The sequence below is a fragment of the Ambystoma mexicanum genome, chromosome 5p, assembly GCF_040938575.1.
Source record: "Ambystoma mexicanum isolate Mex_15411 chromosome 5p, UKY_AmexF1_1, whole genome shotgun sequence".
In the NCBI taxonomy this organism is placed as follows: Eukaryota; Metazoa; Chordata; class Amphibia; order Caudata; family Ambystomatidae; genus Ambystoma; species Ambystoma mexicanum.
In genome coordinates, this window is record NC_090930.1 from 204,402,379 (window position 1) to 204,423,230 (window position 20,852).

Sequence of the window (20,852 nt, forward strand, 5' to 3'; positions counted from 1 at the left end):
AGGCCCCTATACGGTGCCATGCAGGCGTGCCACTCTCTATGCTACTGCACCAATGAACAGCCATGCCAGGACAGGCCCCTATATGGAGCCATGCAGGCGTGCCACTCTCTGTGCTACTTCACCAATGAACAGCCATGCCAGGACAGGCCGCTCTGTGGTGGCATGCAGGCTTGCCACTCTCTGTGCTACTTCACCAATGAACAGCCAGAACAGGCTCGTATGTGGTGCCATGCAGGCTTGCCACACCCTGAGTTGCTGCACAAATGGGCAGCCGTGCCTGGATACCCTATACGGTGCCATGCAGGCTTGCCACTCTCTGTGCTACTGCACCAATGAACAGCCATGCCAGGACAGGCCGCTCTGTGGTGGCATGCAGGCGTGCCACTCTCTGTGCTACTGCACAGCCAGTACAGGCTCCTATGCGGTACCATGCAATCTTGCCACTCTCTGTGCTACTGGACTAATGAACAGCCAGAACAGGCTCGTATGTGGTGCCATGCAGGCTTGCCACACCCTGAGTTGCTGCACCAATGGGCAGCCGTGCCTGGATACCCTATACGGTGCCATGCAGGCTTGCCACTCTCTGTGCTACTGCACCAATGAACAGCCATGCCAGGACAGGCCCCTCTGTGGTGGCATGCAGGCTTGCCACTCTCTGTGCTGTTGCACCAGTGAGCAGCCATGTCAGGACAGCACCCTCTGTGGTGGCATGCAGGCTTGCCACTCTCTGTGCTACCGCACCAATGAGCTACAGTGCCAGGGAAGAGCCTCGAGTAGTGCCATGCAAGCTTGCCACACAGTGCTACTGCACCAACGACTAACCCACCAGAATGAGCCACGATGCGGTAATATGCATGCATGCCGTTCTCTATGCTACTGCACAAATGAGCAGCTATGTCAGGACAGGCCCCTCTGTGGTTGTATGCCGGCTTGCCACTCTCTATGCTACTGCACCAATGAGCATCCATGTCAGGACAGGGTGGAGCCATGCAGGCATGCCACTCTCTGCAGTAATGTGCCACCACGCTAGGACGGGCCACTATGCAGTGCCACGTCAGATTGCCACACCTGAATTTCTTGTTTTGCTGTAAGTCAAAGGTGACCTTAGACCCTGGCCTGCTGCTTTGTTTGCTGATGGTTTGGAGCTATGCAGTTCTGTCCTAGAACCAAAGCCCTATTTTGTTAACTTGTCAGCGACTTGACCTGGGCTTTTGGGGATTGTGTTCCTCCCAGATACATGGGGTCGTGGCTGTCCCAGCATCTCCGTCCACTAGATGTTTGTACAGCAGGGCCATGGCAAGGAACTCCGCTAGTCAAGATCAAGGCTACTCGCCAGGGCGCGGGATCTTTCCTCGCTCTGTGGATTGGCACAATTGACTGATAGAAACGCCTCCTCTGAGACTCACTCAGTCTTTAGTGTCATTGTGGTGCTTGTGACTTATGGACTGGGGCGTTGCACTGGCTATGTATGCTGCCACCGGCCCACCAGGTGCTCCAGAAGCCAATCTCCGCACAGGGACCCCTTTCTTCTTGTGTTCACAGGCACAGCTAAGATGAATTGGCCTAAGTGAGCCCCCAGCCCTGCACCTCATACATAGCTCCACACCATTTCAGAACAGGTTCAGGTGTCATTCAAGCAAGCAGTGAGGATGGTTGTTTTCTTCAGAACACATGTCGAGTCTACGCACGTGGATGCACGTAACTACGTAATGGCAGCTCAAACTTCCCTGAATCAATCAGAAACACCTGTGTCTCCTATGCCAGGTAAGTGCATAGTTGAGCCAGAGCTAGCAAATGTTAGTATTTTTGTATTTGTACACAGTGGGAAATGAACTGAGTCATATGTGCTGACGGCGGCTAATGACCTACAGTACCCTTTTGCTCATCCATGTGGGTGGGGGTGTATACCGGAGGACGGTGTTGCAATTACACCCGAATTATTAAGGGTGTGTACCCGAGGCCCCTTTAAAAAAGATACAAACTTAAAATGGCCGCCCAGTAGAAAAGCGACTTTGACCCTTTTCTATGTCGAGCACGAGAGGAGTGAAGGAGAAGCCACAGTAGGAAGACAGTGGAAGTAGGGGACGGTTGGAGGCATATTAGGTGCTGCTGGAGAGGTCAGGGAACATGGGTAGAGGCGGGCATGGGGGCCGTGCCACTGGCAAAAAAAAAGAAGACAGAGTTGAGGGGAGAGACTGAGGGAGATGCATAATATGGGCGGTCACTGGCAGTGCATGCCTGCCTTCCACGCATCCTGATTGGGCCAGGGATCTCCCCAGGTTCTAATACATGTTACACGCATCCTGATTGGGCCAGGGATCTCCCCAGGTTCTAATACATGTTACATGGTCACCCAAGCGCTGGCTGTTTATTTTTTGCAGTGTGATTGGTTTTATGGATTTCATGATCGAATCAATTACTTTTTGACAGGGTGATGAAGGCGATGGGGGAGACCAAGGGTATCCAGGAGAGCAAGGAAGCCCGGTAAGTCTACTCAGACTGTGATGACTGCATTTTAAAATGTTCTGTATCATTTTGTTCTTGCTTGTCCATGCCATCAATTATTCAAATCACTGGACATCACGCCTTAAGGTCTTTTGAAATTGACAATGTTTCTGTATAGACTAACAAACTCTTGTGACTTACGCTCTGGGGTGGCATGGTGCAGATGCCAACGCAATTTGACATGGAGAAAAAGCTGCATGCCAGTGAGTGGTATATTGCATTGGGTGCTAGTTCAGTGGCATGCTGATCTCCACGTGATAGGGGCATGTTGTGTGGTACAGCATGCCCCCTGCACTGCATGCAGAGGGCAGATGGGCATGAGTTCTCTTGGTAACTTCCACTGTAGAGGTGTGCATAAATGGGCCCAGGGCCCCCTGTCACTAGAAAAATAATCAAACCAAATCAAGTTAAATTAAATATCAGGCTAGCATTTGGAAGCCCAGGCGCATTTTGGTAGCAACCCTGAGTATGTAAGGTGGCACTAATCCAAAGCAGCCGATGGAAGAGTACAACCAAATGCTCAGTGAAAGTTGAATGGAAACGTGTAGTACAGGCCATCGATCTGTCTCAGCCTCATGCCCCAGAAGATGCCTGAACAGAGAGATAAGAGATGGATAGAGTCTTGCAATGTGATGTCAAACCTCATGCACCACAGTGTGGCGCAGTCAAGCACGCAACCAAATGGCCAAAATGTGACCACAATCCCGGGATCAAGCAGTGGAGTCTGTAGCAGAAGCGTACAAGGAGTGGGATTCAGCCCTTGATCCAGAGGAAAACCTGGGTAGTGGAGTCCCTAGCAGAAGTGAACAAGGAGTGGGATGCAGCCCTTGATCCAGAGGAAAACCTGGGTAGTGGAGTCTCTAGCAGAAGCGTACAAGGAGTTAGATGCAGTCCTTGACCTAGAGGAAAACCTGGGTAGTGGAGTCTTTAGCAGAAGCATACAAGGAGTGGGATGTAGCCCTTGACCCAGAGGAAAACCTGGGTAGTGGAGTCTCTAGCAGAAGCGTATAAGGAGTCAGATGAAGTCCTTGATCCAGAGGGACACCTGGGTAGTGGAGTCCCTAGCAGAAGCATACAAGGAGTCGGATGCAGCCCTTGATCTTGAGGAAAACCTGGGTAGTCGAGTCTCTAGCAGAAGCATATAAGGAGTCAGATGCAGTCCTTGATCCAGAGAAAAACCTGGGTAGTGGAGTCTCTAGCAGAAGCGTACAAGGAGTCAGATGCAGTCCTTGACCTAGAGGAAAACCTGGGTAGTGGAGTCTTTAGCAGAAGCGTACAAGGAGTCGGATGTAGCCCTTGACCCAGAGGAAAACCTGGGTAGAGGAGTCTCTAGCAGAAGCGTATAAGGAGTCTGATGAAGTCCTTGATCCAGAGGGACACCTGGGTAGTGTAGTCTCTAAGAGAAGCATACAAGGAGTCGAATGCAGCCCTTGATCTTGAGGAAAACCTGGGTAGTGGAGTCTCTAGCAGAAGCATATAAGGAGTCAGATGCAGTCCTTGATCCAGAGAAAAACCTGGGTAGTGGAGTCTCTAGAAGAAGCATACAAGGAGTAGGATGTAGTCCTTGATCTTGAGGAAATCCTGGGTAGTGGAGTCTCTAGCAGAAGCGTCCAAGGAGTCGGATGCAGCCCTTGATCCTGAGGAAAACCTGGGTAGTGGAGTCTCTAGCAGAAGCCTACAAGGAGTCGGACGCAGTCCTTGATCTTGAAGAAAACCTGGGTAGTGGAGTCTGTAGCAGAAGCGTACAAAGAGTCAGACGCAGCCCTTGACCTAGAGGAAAACCTGGGTAGTGGAGTCTTTAGCAGAAGCGTACAAGGAGTCGGATGCATCCGTTGACCCAGAGGAAAACCTGGGTAGTGGAGTCTCTAGCAGAAGCGGAAAAGGAGTCAGATGAAGTCCTTGTTAGAGCACCTACCTGGTTCACACCCTGCTCACGTCTCCGGACGTGGCGGGTGTATCTGCGGTTTCGGCTCTGGAGGGGCGGCTTCCCGCGGCGGGTCGCCTGCCAGCGCACTCGCTCGCGTGCGCGGACCTCGCGGTTAACCATGAACGAGGAAGTAAGCTTGTGTTCCAAGCCACGTCTGGTTCCCGCTTGGCCACGACGCATGCGCAAGTCCGCCTGCGATCCAAGCCTTGCTTTCATGCCGGATGCTGTAAATAGCGTCCGGTTCCTTGAACAAATCACGTCTTAACACGGTTTTTTCCTGGATGACCGCAGCGTTTGGTGCCTACCTGTTCTGTTCCTTTTTCTTGCCTGATTCCTGGCCTGTGCCTGTGCTCCTTGTCTGGGTCCCTGTGTTCCCTTGGGTTTTGGGCTCCTTGATCTTTTGTTGGACCCTAAGCCTCCTTGGGTTTTCTTGGCCTCTCAGTGATCCTTCCCTTGGACTCCCTGCCCCCAGTCCTAGTGGGTTTCGCCCTTTGGTCCCTTGGTTGCCCTCCTGGGGTCCTTTACGTTCCCTCTTCTACTGAGTCTGAGTCCCACCCCAGGGCCTTCCTGTTCTCCTGCGTTTCCCTATCAATTGGACCCCTATCTTCCATGCTGGTCGGATGCTTTCCTTGCCTGCCTGGCTGAGGGTACCAGTCCCACGGATCTTCGCCAGTCACTCGTGATCTGTTTGTGGAACCTTCTGAAGATCTTCTTCTGCCATTCCAGTATTCGGAGATTGCCACATATCTTGGACTGTAACCTGCTTGACTACTCCATCAACCTCCCTGTCAGTGCTTGCACTGTCCTGACGTCAAGTTAATCCGCAGGGAGGTGTGTCCGTGGCGTTCCGGAGGTGGTCCCTATCCATCCCTGTTTCACTGGGGTTGGGTTGGGGTTGCCTCCTTGCGTCGCCTTCTCTTCACCCTGCTCCAAGATCTGACAGCCTGGCGTCACCGGCGCGTACAGCAACCAAAACCTCAGGTACGCAGCGTTCTAGGGATGCACACCTTAACAGTCCTTGATCCAGAGGAACAACTGGGTAGTGGAGTCTCTAGGAGAAGCATACAAGGAGTTGGATGCAGCCCTTGATCTTGAGGAAACCCTGGGTAGTGGAGTCTCTAGCAGAAGCGTACAAGGAGTCGGATGCAGCCCTTGATCTTGAGGAAAACCTGGCCAGTGGAGTCTCTAGCAGAAGGGTACAAGGATTCGAATGCAGCCCTTGATCTTGAGGAAAACCTGGGTAGTGGAGTCTCTAGCAGAAGCGTACAAGGAGTCAGATGCAGCCCTTGATCCAGAATATAACCTGGCTAGTGGAGTCTCTAGCAGAAGCATACAAGGAGTCGGATGCGGCCCTTGATCCAGAGGATAACCTGGGTAGTGGAGTCTCTAGCAGAAGCAAACAAGGAGTGGGATGCAGCCCTTGATCCAGAGGAAAACCAGGGTAGTGGAGTCTCTAGCAGAAGCGTACAAGGAGTCGGACGCAGTCCTTGATCTTGAAGAAAACCTGGGTAGTGGAGTCTCTAGTTGAAGCATACAAGGAGTCAGATGCAGTCCTTGATCTTGAGGAAAACCTGGGTAGTGGAGTCTCTAGATGAAGCGTACAAGGAGTCGGATGCAGCCCTTGATCTAGAAGAACACCTGTGTAGTGGAGTCCCTAGCAGAAGCATACAAGGAGTCGGATGCAGTCCTTGATCTAGAGGAAAACCTGGGTAGTGGAGTCTCTAGCAGAAGAGTACAAGGAGTCGGATGCAGCCCTTGATCTTGAGGAAACCCTGGCTAGTAGAGTCTCTAGCAGAAGCGTACAATCAGTCAGATGCATTCCTTGATCCAGATGATAACCTGGGTAGTGGAGTATCTAGCAGCAGCGTATAAGGAGTCAGATACAGTCCTTGATCTTAGGGAAACCCTGGGTAGTGGAGTCTCTAGCAGAAGCGTACAAGGAGTCGGATGCAGAGGAAAACCTGGGAAGTGGAGTCTCTAGCAGAACCGTACAAGGAGTCGGATGCAGCCCTTGATTTTGAGGAAACCCTGGCTCGTGGAGTCTCTAGCAGAAGAGTACAAGGAGTCGGATGCAGCCCTTGATCTTGAGGAAACCCTGGCTAGTGGAGTCTCTAGCAGAAGCATACAATCAGTCAGATGCATTCCTTGATCCAGAGGATAACCTGGGTAGTGGAGTCTCTAGCAGCAGCGTATAAGGAGTCAGATGCAGTCCTTGATCTTAGGGAAACCCTGGGTAGTGGAGTCTCTAGCAGAAGCGTACAAGGAGTCGGATGCAGAGGAAAACCTGGGTAGTGGAGTCTCTAGCAGAAGCGTACAAGGAGTCGGATGCAGCCCTTGATCTTGAGGAAACCCTGGCTCGTGGAGTCTCTAGTAGAAGAGTACAAGGAGTCAGATGCAATCCTTGATCCAGAGGATAACATGGGTAGTGGGGTCTCTAGCAGAAGCGTACAAGGAGTCGGATGCAGCCCTTGATCTAGAAGAAAACCTGGCTTCAAAATAATCTACTTCTGAACTAATTATTACAGTACATTATCAAGTGCCCCCAGTTTTACTCGATCAAGCTTAATGTATGCATTTGCTTAGACTTGATAATCTAATTTACTACCTCTTAACTGTGTCTATTAAGAGCAGAGGGTATTTCCAAAGTTAAGGAAATAGACAGTTATCGTACAATTTATGGATGGCTAAAAAACCTAATTGCCAGTTCAAAAAGCAGACAGAGCTTAAAACAGTCACCAACACATTGAGCCTTAATAATGCACATAAAAGCATGACGAATTGCATGCAATTGGCCAGTAGTACGATGTGTAGAGTTGTAATAAGTTGTGTTACTAAAATGAAGACGGAAATGCATGATTTGAAAAGGAACACAGGTCTGCAAACGCGCTACTGCGTTGCGCAGGGGCTGCAGCCCCCGCCAGGAAAGCACCAAGAGGAGCTCATGGCTATGATTTGGTTTGCAGACACAAGTGTGGTCAACGCCTCATTGATGACCATGGGAGAGAACGTGGACAGTGGGCGATGATGATCAGAATGACGTTTGGCCACCACGCTGGCACATATTTGTCTATGCATGGCAAATGTGCTGGGGCTGGAGGCTGGATTGAGCCAGGGCTTTCCAAAGAGGGTGATGATCAGGGTTCTCTGAAAAATTGCAGTGACGGCCAAAGACCAAGCTCTGATATATTGAGGAACCTTGTTCCGGTGATTGCGGCTTGCATTTCAAATCACCACACACTACAATGCATGAACGTCTGGGAAGTCTTAGCTAACAGTCTTTTCATTTGCCCCTGTTTTGGACAGTGTGCAGTTTGACATCAGTTCTGGAAGCCAAGTTCTTTCCACCAATCCATCTCCTCATGCATTCCCGAGGCGTTGCCTCACGTCTTGGGCACAGAGCCACGCCTTCCCACACGTGCATGCCGCAGGGAGTATGAGTTGGCATGGATTGCTAGTTGAGCCCTCAACGCCGTTCACTCATGGCTTGGAGTGAAATTCTCATCCAGTGATGAATTGTTCCACCGGGCTCCCTGGAAAGGGCTCCACTGACAAGAGCCAAGCGCTCTGCCCATCGTATGAAATATGTTTGACTCCAGCTCAGGTGGACTTTGTGTGGCTGCTGCATGATCAATCAAGGGCACCTGTCAAGCATGGCGCTTCTGTTTTGGTGAACTGAAATGAATCTTCCATAGTGCTGGGAGCAAAGAGAATCAGGGTTGACTGGGGTTAGGCTGCGCTGTCCCCTGAAGGCAGGAAAATAGTTCAAAGGATTGCAAAAAACAAGAGACAAAGGGAGGGCAGCAAATACTTCTCTGTGCTTCCCGAACTTTGCTTGGAGAAACATCATGGGAACTGGTTATGAGAAAAGGACTAAAACCCTCTTTGTCACCCTTCATTTCCTCCCCTATCTAATCCCCTCCCTTCCTAGCACGCCCATGTCTACCCCCATGGGCATATTAAGTGTGCATGTCTAACCCAGCCTGTCTCGGGGCATCAACCTCTCCTAAAGCGCCCCGCAGACTGCTGGGGCCAGCTCTGCAGCCCATGAATACCTCCAATAAAATGAATAGAAAATCATAGCCTCGTTAGCAGTCAGCACCTGCCTGCTGGTGGTCGCAGGGGAAGCTAAGGTCCAGTCGAAACAAACCATACGTTTAGGATATATCTATCCGTGGTGTCTATTTCACTTTACTTTTTATTTTAAAATAGAAAAATGTGTACTTTTATTTCCAGTATCATAGCAACCCCGCAATGCATATGTTCAAGTTATCCCAATCTAGAATCTGCTCAGAGAAGGGAAAAGTGAAAATGAACAATTCAAATAATTATAAAAAGAAAGTGGGGCACAAGAGGCCTATATAATGCATTGAAGATGAACCTAGGCTGGTATGTTAGACTCTGGCGAATGATAATCCAATGGCAGGCCTGTGGTGTGAACATCCGACCTCTCGTTCCCCCTTCAGCGCCGCACGCGGCTTCCCTCACTTGCGTGCCACGTAGGTTGCTCCCACGTGACCGTCTAACGCTGGTATGTGTTCTTTCCCGCCTGCAGGGCATTGGAGGAGTCGCAGAAGCAGGTGAAAAGGGGATCATCGGGATGCCGGGATCTCGGGTATGCTTTTCAACTATTGTTAACCTTAAAATATGAATTCCTTTCTTTTGCATTTGGTCCTGCAGCATATAGACGAGGGCTCTGCCCTGCGCCCAGTTCTACTGTTCCTCATTTCAAATGTACAGTCCCGTTGCTGCACTCTCAGTCTGAAGTTGTACCCATGCTGGTCTCCAATTCTTTAAAACACCCCCTTTCCTTGTTTTCAACATTCATTTTAAACACCCCTTATTCCTGAAATCAAGGAGTCCGTAACACAATGACAACACCCTGAGGCTTTAAGTGTTCAGACCTGCACAAGACATCTCTGTGTATTGCACTACGTGTCTCCACTCATAGAATTGTTTCATGCAGGCGTCTTCTGAATAAAATGTCTTCTGAATAAAATGTGCACGTGTGTATGCATTATTACCTCACTGTTTTCATGTCAATGTAGACACTGGCAGACTAGCTCATGAGGTGCAGGAATTTGCTGTGGAGTAGGCACAGAATGAGGGGCTTTGGAATGCTAATGGCCCCTTCACTGTGACCTATCAGGGAAAGGGCCATTAACACTCTCCATTTCACACGTGTGTCTCTGCCGCAGCCCACTAATATAAAATAAGGCTTAATAGAGATATGCACACAAAAACACTTTTATCAGAATTTTACGGAGGCAAACCTCCTAGTTTTGCACTTCAGAAAGCACCCTGTTCCTCTTACAGGAACGTGGATATGTACCACCCACCACCAGGTGTACAGTACAAGACTGTTCAACAACTGGTTCCATGGGCATGCTTCAAGCATGAGTTTCCTGCTGATGAGTTAATTCAGCTCTTGCCATACACAGGTATTAGGGACACAGATCCCGATTCCCACCAAACAATCGACGGAAAGAATCTAAGGAAGACACTCCACCACATACCTAATGACTTACCGAGAGCCAGGACAGTAAAGACCGAATACATAGCCAGACCAAGGCGAAAGTACTAGGACGACTCATTAATAGCACCCTGGCCCTAAAACCACACCTATGTTCCAACAGACCCATGTCACGATAGATGGCAAGGAAATAGGGAACACCCAAGCCTGCGCTCCAACACGAAAGGGAGAAAAATAGACACACTCAACCATATTATACATAGCTCATTAGGGTACAGCCGGGAGAGCCCGCGCCATCACATACTACAGTCAGACGGCCAATAAAGGAAATCAACAACCCACCAACAGGAATACAGCTCAATTGAAGAATATGTATCAGAATCAGGACACAAACCCCACTAACCCAACTTTAAAAACTCTGCATACCTCCACCACCCAAAAATTCACACAACCATCTCTCGCCCAGCAAACTGCACGCACTTTACCACACTGCATCAACAACTAACAAACAACACATAAACAGCACCAACAGCACACGAGGTACCGCCTGGTCCGATACTCGCACCAAAGCTCAGCGCATGGTGTATACCGAACTGAAGCCGCCAACAGCACACCACTTCTCCCACTCTACTACTCCACCTTCACCCGACTAACTTACCCGCCTCCCTCTTGTTTACAGATCCACCAGAGCGCCTGGGGACCAACTACGTTGGTGACGGTGCGCTATATAAATACCTTTCACATTAACACCCTCGCACAGGCAACAGTGACTGCGCCAGCGCTCACACAGAGGCTTGAAAACTTAGGCGACCCATATCCTGCCGGAGGTGAGGAGATATTAATGGAATCCACAGAGACATCTGTGTAAGCCTTTTAAAAGCACTACAAGACCATCACTCCACAGAAATTGCCAACACTGGGCTGTGGCACCTCAAAGGTTGGGGGTGGGAGAATGCATCCAGAAACTCCAGAGGATCCCTCGGGCGACAGGATTCTCTGCCAAATTCCATAGAACATTTCAACCTTGCCTGATCCCCGCTGATTAATTCAACACCTCCAGCATTATTTCACTAGGTTTGTAGGCACCTTGACCCTGAACAGACTGATTCTGCAGCACACACTTCAGCATTACTTGACCAGGTTTGTAGGCACCTTGGCCTTGCACACACTGACACTGCAGCAAACACGTAAGCATTAATTGGCCAGGTTTGTAGACACCTTGTCCCTGAACACATTGACTCTGCAGCAAACACTTGAGCATTACTTGACCAGGTTTGGAGGCATCTTGGCCATGAACACACTGACTCTGCAGCTGTAATGGAGAATTTTCATGTATGTGCTAATTCCCTTTAACCTTAGAGACCCCCAGCTCTTTTGTTGGACTTCTAATTTTAACTCCTGAGGGAGTGAGACTTTTTACTCACTCGTGTGTTTTTCTGACTAGGATTTTCTGTGTATCTTACTGTTTTATGGAGTTTGGTAAACGCCATAGGCATCTGATTTTTTACATGGTCACACACAGCGCCAGTGACACTGAGAAGTTCCTTGGACTTCTCTTAATCTTTTACTACATTTTCGTGGGTTAACTACTCTTCCCAAGAATAGTAAGATGACCCCTGTCCTACTTATGTTTTTCCTTTGTGGATCCAGCACACACCACCCTATGTGGAGTGCTGTGGGGTTACATAGTAACTCCTTTAACCCATTCCTCATATAACAGTCTGTTACACTAACTCACTTGAATGGCTGGTGGCAGTGGTTTCTTTTTTACTACCTTGTGCCATGTATCTGCAGACTGATGCCGCAGCTGCAGTACAGCACCCAAAGGGTGACCATTTTCTCAAAATGGCCCCTGTCTTCTTTTTTCACCATTTCTATTCAGTTTGTTTCTTCTGGGCTTTTACTCTGTTGTTTGAATTGGGTTTGAGTCCTTTGTGTGTTTTGCCTTTGATGGGCATCAGCCCTGAAGCTGCCCAGGCTCCGGTGTGTCTGGAAAGGCAGGAAGTGAGGGAGGGTCCCGAAACTCCCCTGTCCTTTGTCTCTAGGTATGCCTGAGTGAAACCAGTAATGAAAGACAGACACCCTGCTGGGTGATTGACAGCCTAGGGTTGTGAATGAATGGAAACTTGCAAAAAAGTGAGGGTTTTGGGACGAGAGGCAGAGTCAACCACTGGAGGACAACATCCAAAGACGAAGACATGACGAGATGCCAGCAGCACCCTCCTGGACCACGAAGTGCCCGGCAAAGCCCTGCAGCTGTGCTGACCCTGTTTTCAAACCGACTGGAATGACCCGTACAGGACAACTTCCTCCGTTAGGCTGGTGGGACCAACTAGTCTCAAGACAAACTCTATTTTGGTGCAACCCTAAACTTGTCGCGACATTCCAATGCTGCAGAATTACAATTTTCAGGGTTCCTTGACCATCTGTGAGTGCATTGTCTCCCGAAGTTCGAATCTGGCCAAAGCTTCATGGGCATCCAGAGGACCCTACAAAAGCAGGAAATGCATATCCACAGTCCCCTCACCAGAGTCCAGGACCGAGGGATCAAGGAACTTCTAACCAGAGCTGCTGGTTCTTCTTTGGCGCTGAGAAAAAGGCGCCAAAACCACAAAGAGCCACTGAATCCTGAGGAATCTATTGCTGCGAGACCATCTCTTGAGTGCTGCCAAGGAGCCCACCAGATGTCCTCCCTCTCGTCACAATGACCAAGAACCAGGAACAAGGGTCTGCTGCACTGCAACCAGAAGGCATCCAGCTGGAACACATTCTTCAGTTCACAGGTACTGTGGGGCTCACTGTTTATTATCCTTTTGCCATTTGGGGTGCTTCCTACCTTGGGCAGTGCTATTTTACCATATTCTGAGTTGGCCTCAACTCACTTGCACTGGCCTTTCAGCTTGTGCTTCTTCAAGGTGTCTCCTCTTGAGTTGCTGTGATTTTCTATTTGAACAACTGACTATTTAAAGACATTTTCTAAGAAGAGATCATCAGAACTATGACTTTGCCCATTGACTTTGGCTATCCTGGCTCCCATGGGCCTCCTTCTGAATCTATTGGCTTTGGCAGTGTTTGTTCCATTACAGGTTTTAATTGTTGAACACTATTATTGCTGGGATAAAAGACTGCCTGTATCCCTCTCGGAGAATCTAATTGTTTTTGTAGAATACCAGTATGTTTTGATCTAACCCTAACCTTTCCTTCCCTTATAAATCAGTTCTGCAAAGGTTATACAAAATAAGTGCTATTGCTCTCCGCCCTCTGCAACTCATCCAGAACAGGACTGCAAGACTTGTCCTTGGACTCAAGCCAAGGGATTGTATCTCTCCAGGACTGAACTCTCTGCACTGGCTCCCAGTGGCTGCGAGGATTAAGTTCAAAACCATCTGCATTTTCCACAATGCCTTCTGGAGCCTGGGGCCTCGATACCTTCAACTCTCTCTTCCTAAATATGTTCCTTCTCGAGCTCTTCGCTCAACCGCCTCCAACTCCCTCAGGGTCAGTTACTTCTCCAAGCAGCAAGTTGGTAGATCTCTTTCTTCGGCTGGGGCCTCCCTCTGGAACAGAAGCACCTTAAAACCTTCCTCTTTGCTTCTGCTTTCTCTCCTCCTCTGCCCATGTGAATTCCTGGCTGAAACTGTACTGGTTACCTGGCCACATTCTGATCTCGAGCCCAGGTCCCCTCCCCCGCCAGTTACACACCTGCACTGCCTCCCTGGCAACCCCAGCACTTGGGCTCTGTTTTTCTGTATCCCTACAGTCCCTCACCAGCACTTGACATCTGATGTCTGCACTTACCCTTGCACTTGCCACCAGCTGGCCCTACTTCTCTTATTGTTTTTATTTATTCTATTACCCCATGTACTGAGCTGTTCCGTCCCTCTCCCACTCCGCACTTTTCCTCTTCCCACTTCCCCTGCACTTGCGAGATCTGAATGACACCTGGTCTAGTAGGATTGCTGTCTCTGTCTTCACTCTGTTTCCCCCTCCACTGCTGTGTCACGCCTTGAAACACTTGTGTATAGGTGCGTTATAAATGCCATATCATATCATATAATTACTGACCTCAAATGACGTCACCCTTGTTGCTGGAAAATGTATAGCATATGAAAGAATGACTCACCTGCTTTTTTGTTCATTTTTTTAATTGAATCCTAACTTGGTATTAATGTTACTGCTAGTTACTGCTTTTTAAAGAATGCTTTAAATATCTTTGTGTATAAATAAATACATATTTATTATATAAACGTTAAGTGTGTAAGTGTTTACTTGACTACATGTATTTACTGATTTCATTGTACAGCTCTACAGCTCATAGTTACCCCTCTTAAGATAAGCCTGGCTTCTCAGTCACTCTACCAACTTGTGTAGTACAGGCCTATTTTAAAATGTGTGTTACCTAATACCAAGAGATAAGTCTTGTGTAGTCCCACACTAGTTGGGTTGCACTAATTCTTACCTAGCAGCAGCAAACACTTCTGCATTACTTGACCAGGTTTGTAGGCACCTTGGCTATGAACACACTGACTCTGTAGCAAACACTTCAGCATTACTTGACCAGGTTTGTTGGCATCTTGCCTCTGAAGACATTGACTCTGTAGCAAACACTTCCGCATTACTTGACCAGGGTAGTAGGCACCTTGACCCTGAACACATTGACTCTTCAGTAAATTCTTCTGCATTAATTCACCAGGTTTGTAGGCACCTTGACCCTGAACACACTGACTCAGCAGCAAACGCACCAGCATTTCTTGACCACGTTTGTAGGCACCCAGGCCCTGAACATACTGACTCTGCAGCAAACACTCCACATCTATAACAGGAAGTATGGAATTTAACAGAACTGCCAATGTTTTAAACACACCTTCACTTCACCAAAACCTCAACCCCAAAGGTTGGTCAGGAAGTAGAGTGGTTGTAATGTATGCTATACATGGATCCGAGTCAAACTTTAAACCACCTACCAAGCATGTGAGATTGATTAAATAATGCACGAAATGTATAATGCACCTCCAATCGGTAAATAAGAGAATTCATTTATAAACTGACCAATCCGAGAACATATGAGCATCAAAATGAATGTAGTATCTGGAGGCCCTGGGCTTCAACCATTAATTGCAAGAGACTCTGCACACTTGACCTCTTTCCCCCCACATAATTCTAAAGCAACAACTCCAGCGGTCCAACCCTAATTGTATCACAGCTCTTCCCGGAACAGGCCCAAACTCAAGGAAAAGATGAAGAGTAAGGAAGATTGATCATGCTACTATGATGAGGTCCAGAGGAATTGATTGAGGCCCTCCTCCTCAACCTAACCAGAGCTATATTACCAAGAAGAAAAGCACGACCAGACATCAATGCCGCCAACAAAAGAATCCAAGTGGAGAACGCCAGCCTGAAAATTCATGTGTCCAAATCTGGAATGCTGATGCCATTTTACACAAGACTGGGTGCAGAATACACACGAGACCAACAGGGCGTACGTCTACGAAAGGATGGAAGAAGTACCCATTGGGGGGAAATAGTCAGCATCTCCCATAAATCTGTGACTTCAGAATCTGTGTAACATTTTCGGTTCGAGAGCCAAAAACACTAGAAAGACTCACTGATAGCGGAATAATTATAAAGATCATGGGCCTCATTACGACAGGGTTAACAGCGCCGTAAAAGGGGCCGGCGCCGTTTATCCCGTACCGCCTCATTACGAGGTCCCCTCGTGGGATCCAGGAAGTAACGCCTGGTCAAACCAGGCGTGCTTACTTGGTCCCGTGAGGGGAAGAGGGAGCAAACAACGGGCCAACTCGTAATGGCCCGTTGTTTGCTCCCTCTCCCATTCCCATTCAGCTCTATGGGGGCTGAAATGGGAATGGGGAAGGACCGGGCCGTATCCTTGGAGAGAGGAATTACCGGGCCTTCCGAACTTGAAATGGCCCGGTAATTCCTCATTCTGTGGACCCAGACCCGGACGCGATTTCGGCGGCAGCCATGCCGCCAATAGCGGCATGGCTGCCGCCGAGGTCGTAATGAGGCCCCGTGACACAGCAAATCAGCCAGAACTATCTGCATAACCCCCATTTACCGACACCCCCTAATGTTGCCCTTACTTGTCTGCATACCCAGGGATTTTCTGAATTGATTACTTACCTTTGTTTTACCGGTTTTGAATCAGCTGTTTTTCTCTCTCTTCACACACAGAATTATTGAAAGTCTTGCCAATGCTATATTCTACATTGTTTAACTGTCTTTAAAGTAAAGTGTTGGAGTTCTAGTCAGAATCCCCAATTGTGGATTTACATATATATGTGCTAGTAAGGTGAAGTGAATATGTTGCTTGTGCGCCACCCTCTATCAATCATTGAGGTGTGTGTGTAATTATTGTGTCCTTGTTGCAGTCGCCTAACTAGGACCGATATTCACTTTTAGTCGGTCGTAGGGTAAATCATTTTTTTGTTTGGAAATAGTTAGATCTGTTTCTGCGCTAGGAAATATGACACTATGTATGATATATATAAACATCGTTTATTGGAGGTTCCATGTGGAACAATAGGTACTGTGAGACAGTTCCCTTTGAGCCAACATAGTCCCGGTGGTTGCACATGCTTATGTTTCGCCCCTTATCGGGCTTTATCAAGGCGTTGCATGGTACATTTGATTAGTGTCTGCATTCTGGTCATTCCTTGCATCCGTTATATCAGAATACAGAATGTTAGTTCAATGCATGTCAATGCACTTTCACTGTGCGTTTATCTAAGTACATTTCATACCCCTTTTAAAGTGTATTTCATCAAGTCATTTGCATTGATTCAGTAAAACCCATGTATTCATTGCATATAAAACAATTCATTAACATTGGTGTGGGTTCATAAGTCATTTGTATTGAATTGGTGCATCTCATGTATTCACTTCATACAATTTTAAAGTCATTACCATTGGTTTAGGTTACAGTATCTTCTGCAAGATTATGTACGAAGGAAGACATAGGAGGGAAGGAAGAGAAAACATTGAGAGTTAAGTAGGTCAGGAATAGGTCTCTGTATACAGCCTAAATGTTGACCATAGATAGTTTATAATGGCATGGTTAGATGCAGTGTTTTTGTGTAGTAGCTTTTGGAGTGATTCATCATTTTTGTTGATATACTGTCACTGAATTTAATCCATAGGGGTTGGCTCTTGTGTGTAGTTGTGATTATAAAAATTTCGGTCATGCTAGTGCTCGCTGTGATATGGTTGTGCTATCTCTTTAAGGTGCAATCTAATAACTGGTGTTGACCCTTGTTTTCATGTTCGGTGTCCTATATTAACAGCATACCACTTCCGCCAGTTTTATCCATTTGATTAAGTCCTAATAAATCTGGGAAGGAAAGTAAAGAGTTTCTTCTTAAAAATGCATCTTGTGTGGTCAGTAGGAATAGTCCCTCATAAGGAGTGGGGGCCGATGGAGGTGGTAAATAGGCTACTTTACCTTGAGTTACAAGATTTTGAGGTGCCCATGGCGGTAGAATCTTGGAGTCGGCAGTGTGAATACCGTATAATAGTATACAATGCCCTTTAGGGTTAGACATGGTGTTTAGAACATTTGCCAATAATCCTAGGGGGTCGGAGAATTGTAAGTTATGATGCCCTGTTGTGACTCTGTTTCAGTGGTCAGAAACAGATTAGAGCTAACCGCCTAGTATATGCTTACCTGTTGTGGTTATGAAAGCTGCTCGCTCGAGGATGACATGTTCTGCTAGTCCGGGAACACCACCATTTTAAATCCATTATTAAGCTGTACAATAGCCGTACTGCATGTAGGATGTGATGACATCATGCGTTCGAAATGCAGCGTTGAAAGTGGGTGGTTTGCGATATGTCGCTGTGTCATTCGCATAGAATTGGTAAATTATTAATTTGTGTCATTTTCATTCTGAAAGGTCTTGATATATAATAGAACTGGTTTAGGTGGGGCAGGCTTCCCCTCTAGATTTCAAGAGCAAACAGTGCTGCCATGTTATTAGGTAGTGAAACGTGGCTTAAAGCTTGGTATAGCAGTAACATTGGTCCGTATTAGAGATATATTTAAAATTAGCACCTGAAGTATACAAACTGGACTTATACACAAGAGACATGTACTTGACCATTTTAGGAACATTGTGTGGCTAGAGGGGTACATGTTGTGAACAATGGATGTAAAAGCACTTTACACATCAATTGACCATAAACTTTCACTGGATCATATTTTGTTTATGTGGAAATGGTAAAAGAGTTATTATCCTTTGTAAGAAAAAGTTATGTGTTTATGATTAATGACAAAGTGTATCAGCAAACGAAAGGGATAGCGATGGGCACTTGCTTTGCTCCCTCGTTACCTAACTTGGTTGTGGGAGAATTTGGGCAAAAACATGCAACTACTCATCCCAACGCTTCAAAATACGTGGTGAAATGGCTAAGATATATCAATGATGTGTTGATTATATGAAAGGGAATACAAAGCAATTTGACGATTACTGTTTTTGGGACATATGGATAAGTAAGAGGCAATAAACTCCAGGACACAATGTAATGTTAAAACTGACAGGGATCACCATCCCATAACCACAGCGGAGTCACCCACCTGAAAATATATTTCGGCCTCACTTATGACTGATGTTATACTCTAGGACCCATGGACCTTATTCAGTTGTTTTGCTACACATTAAGTTGATTTCACATAATAGGGATCTAATAGGTTACCGCCATTAATTATGGTCATGGTTTAATGATAACCCACCATACAGCAATCTTGCTCATAACATCTACGCTAACTCGTGTGGGATGTAACTACACCTTAGAAATGCTACCAATGTACAAAAACCGCATTCAAGTGCTGTAATACCTAATGTTAAATATATCTCTAATACGGACCAATTTTACTGCCATTCCAAACTTTAAGCCACTTTTGACTGCCTAATAACATGGCAGCACTGTTTGCTCTTGACATCTAGAGGGGAAGCCTGCCCCACATAAACAATTTCCATTATATATTAGGACCTTTCAGCATGAAAATGACACAAATTCATATTTTACCAATTCTATGCTAATGACACTGTGACATGTAGCAAACCACCCACTCTCAACACTACGTTTCAACGCATTACTTCATCACAGCCTACATGCAGTACGGCTATTGTACAGCTTAATAATGGATTTAAAATGGCGGTGTTCCAGGACTGGCACGGAACACTGTTATCCTTGAGCGAGCAGCTTTCATAACCACAACAGCTAAGAATATACTAGGCGTTTAGCTCTAATCGGGTTCTGACAATGGAAGCAGAGTCCCAACGGGGCATCGTAACGTACAATTCTCCGACCCCCTAGGACTGTTGGCAAATATTCTGAACACCATGTCTAACCCTACAGGGCATTATATACTCTTATATGGTATTCAAACAGCTGACTTCACAAGTTTCCACCACCATGGGGACCTCCAAATCATGTAACGCAAGGTAAAGTAGCCTAATTACCACCTCCATAAGCCCCCACTCCTTATGAGGGACTATTCCTACTGACCACACAAGATGCATGTCTAAGGAGAAACTCTTTGTTTCCTTCCCAGATATATTAGGACTTAATCGAATGGATGAACCTGGCGGAAGTGGTATGCTGTTAATATAGGACACCGAACATGAAAACAAGGGTAAACACCAGTCATTAGATTGCACCTTAAAGAGATTGCACAACCATATCGCAGCGAGCACTGGCATGACCGAAATTTTAATAATCACTACTACCCACAATCCAGCATGCTGTCAAGCAGTTAATCACATAACAACACTACCACAAGAGCCAACCCCTATGGATTAAATTCAGTGACAGTATATCAACAAAAATGATGAATCACTCCAAAAGCTACAACACCAAAACACTGCATGTCACTATGCCATTATAAACTATCTATGGTCAACATTTAGGCTGTATACAGAGACCCATTCCTGACCTCCTATGTCTTCCTTCCTACCTCATCTTGCAGAAGATACTGTAACCCAAAGCAATAGCAATGAATCTATAATTGTCTGAAGTGAATACATGAGATGCACCAATTCAATACAAATGACTTATGAACCCAAACCAATGTTAATGAATTATTAGGTGAATGCAATGAATTCATGAGATGAACTGAATCAATGCAAATGACTTGATGAAATACACTTTAAAGGGGTTATGAAATGTACTAGGCAAGTGCACAGTGAAAGTCCTATGACATGTATTAAACTAACATTCTGTATTCTGATATAACGGATGTAAGGAATGTACAACGCAAGGAAGGACCAGAATGTAGACACTACTCAAACGTACAATGCAATGCCTTGATAAAGCCCAATAAGAGGCAAAACATAAGCATGTGCAACCACCAGGTCTATGTTGGCTCAAAGGGAACTGTCTCGCAGTACATATTGTTCCACATGGAACCTCCAATAAACGACTAAACTGTGTCTATAGAGATCATACCTACTGTCATATATCCTAGCACAGAAACAGACCTAACTATTTGCATACATATATGTGTGTTTGATAGTTATTGCGTAATAATACTTGCCTGATGGTTTCATTGCTTAGTGTTTATTTGAAAGGCCCGATAAATGACTGTAAGTGTGTTTACGAACCTGTCTAACGGGAATCATTGGACTGCTTTGTGTGGGTCTCATTGTAGCCCTAGACTACACTCACACCGCTCCCGATTCTAAGCCTTGACGCTCTATAACCTCTCCTTGATTGGGTTTGGCTAGATTTCACTGCTTTCCTGTTTACCACAGTAGGTTGGCCTCCCAAAATCTACCGCAGGGTTGATTTTGGAAATGGATCTTAACACACGTCACTGCGTGCAGATCAATGTGCTTTTCATGTTTGAGGTGATTAGTGTAGCATTGGCAGGACTTCTCTGAGGAGCCACTGCAGCAAAGGAGGCATAGCAAAAGAACGTGCTTTGCACTC

The 20,852-nt window shown here is 46.7% G+C and overlaps 1 protein-coding gene across 2 annotated transcripts in view; it reads left to right on the plus strand.

Moving 5' to 3' along the window:
• COL4A6 (collagen type IV alpha 6 chain) overlaps positions 1 to 20,852 on the plus strand; it is an 856,046-nt gene that overhangs the window by 588,780 nt on the left and 246,414 nt on the right. For both annotated transcript variants that reach the window (XM_069612628.1, XM_069612629.1), the window contains exons 14-15: positions 2,431 to 2,484; positions 8,985 to 9,044. In XM_069612628.1, the coding sequence (XP_069468729.1) occupies positions 2,431 to 2,484; positions 8,985 to 9,044 (114 nt within the window). The remainder of the gene's footprint in view (positions 1 to 2,430; positions 2,485 to 8,984; positions 9,045 to 20,852) is intronic.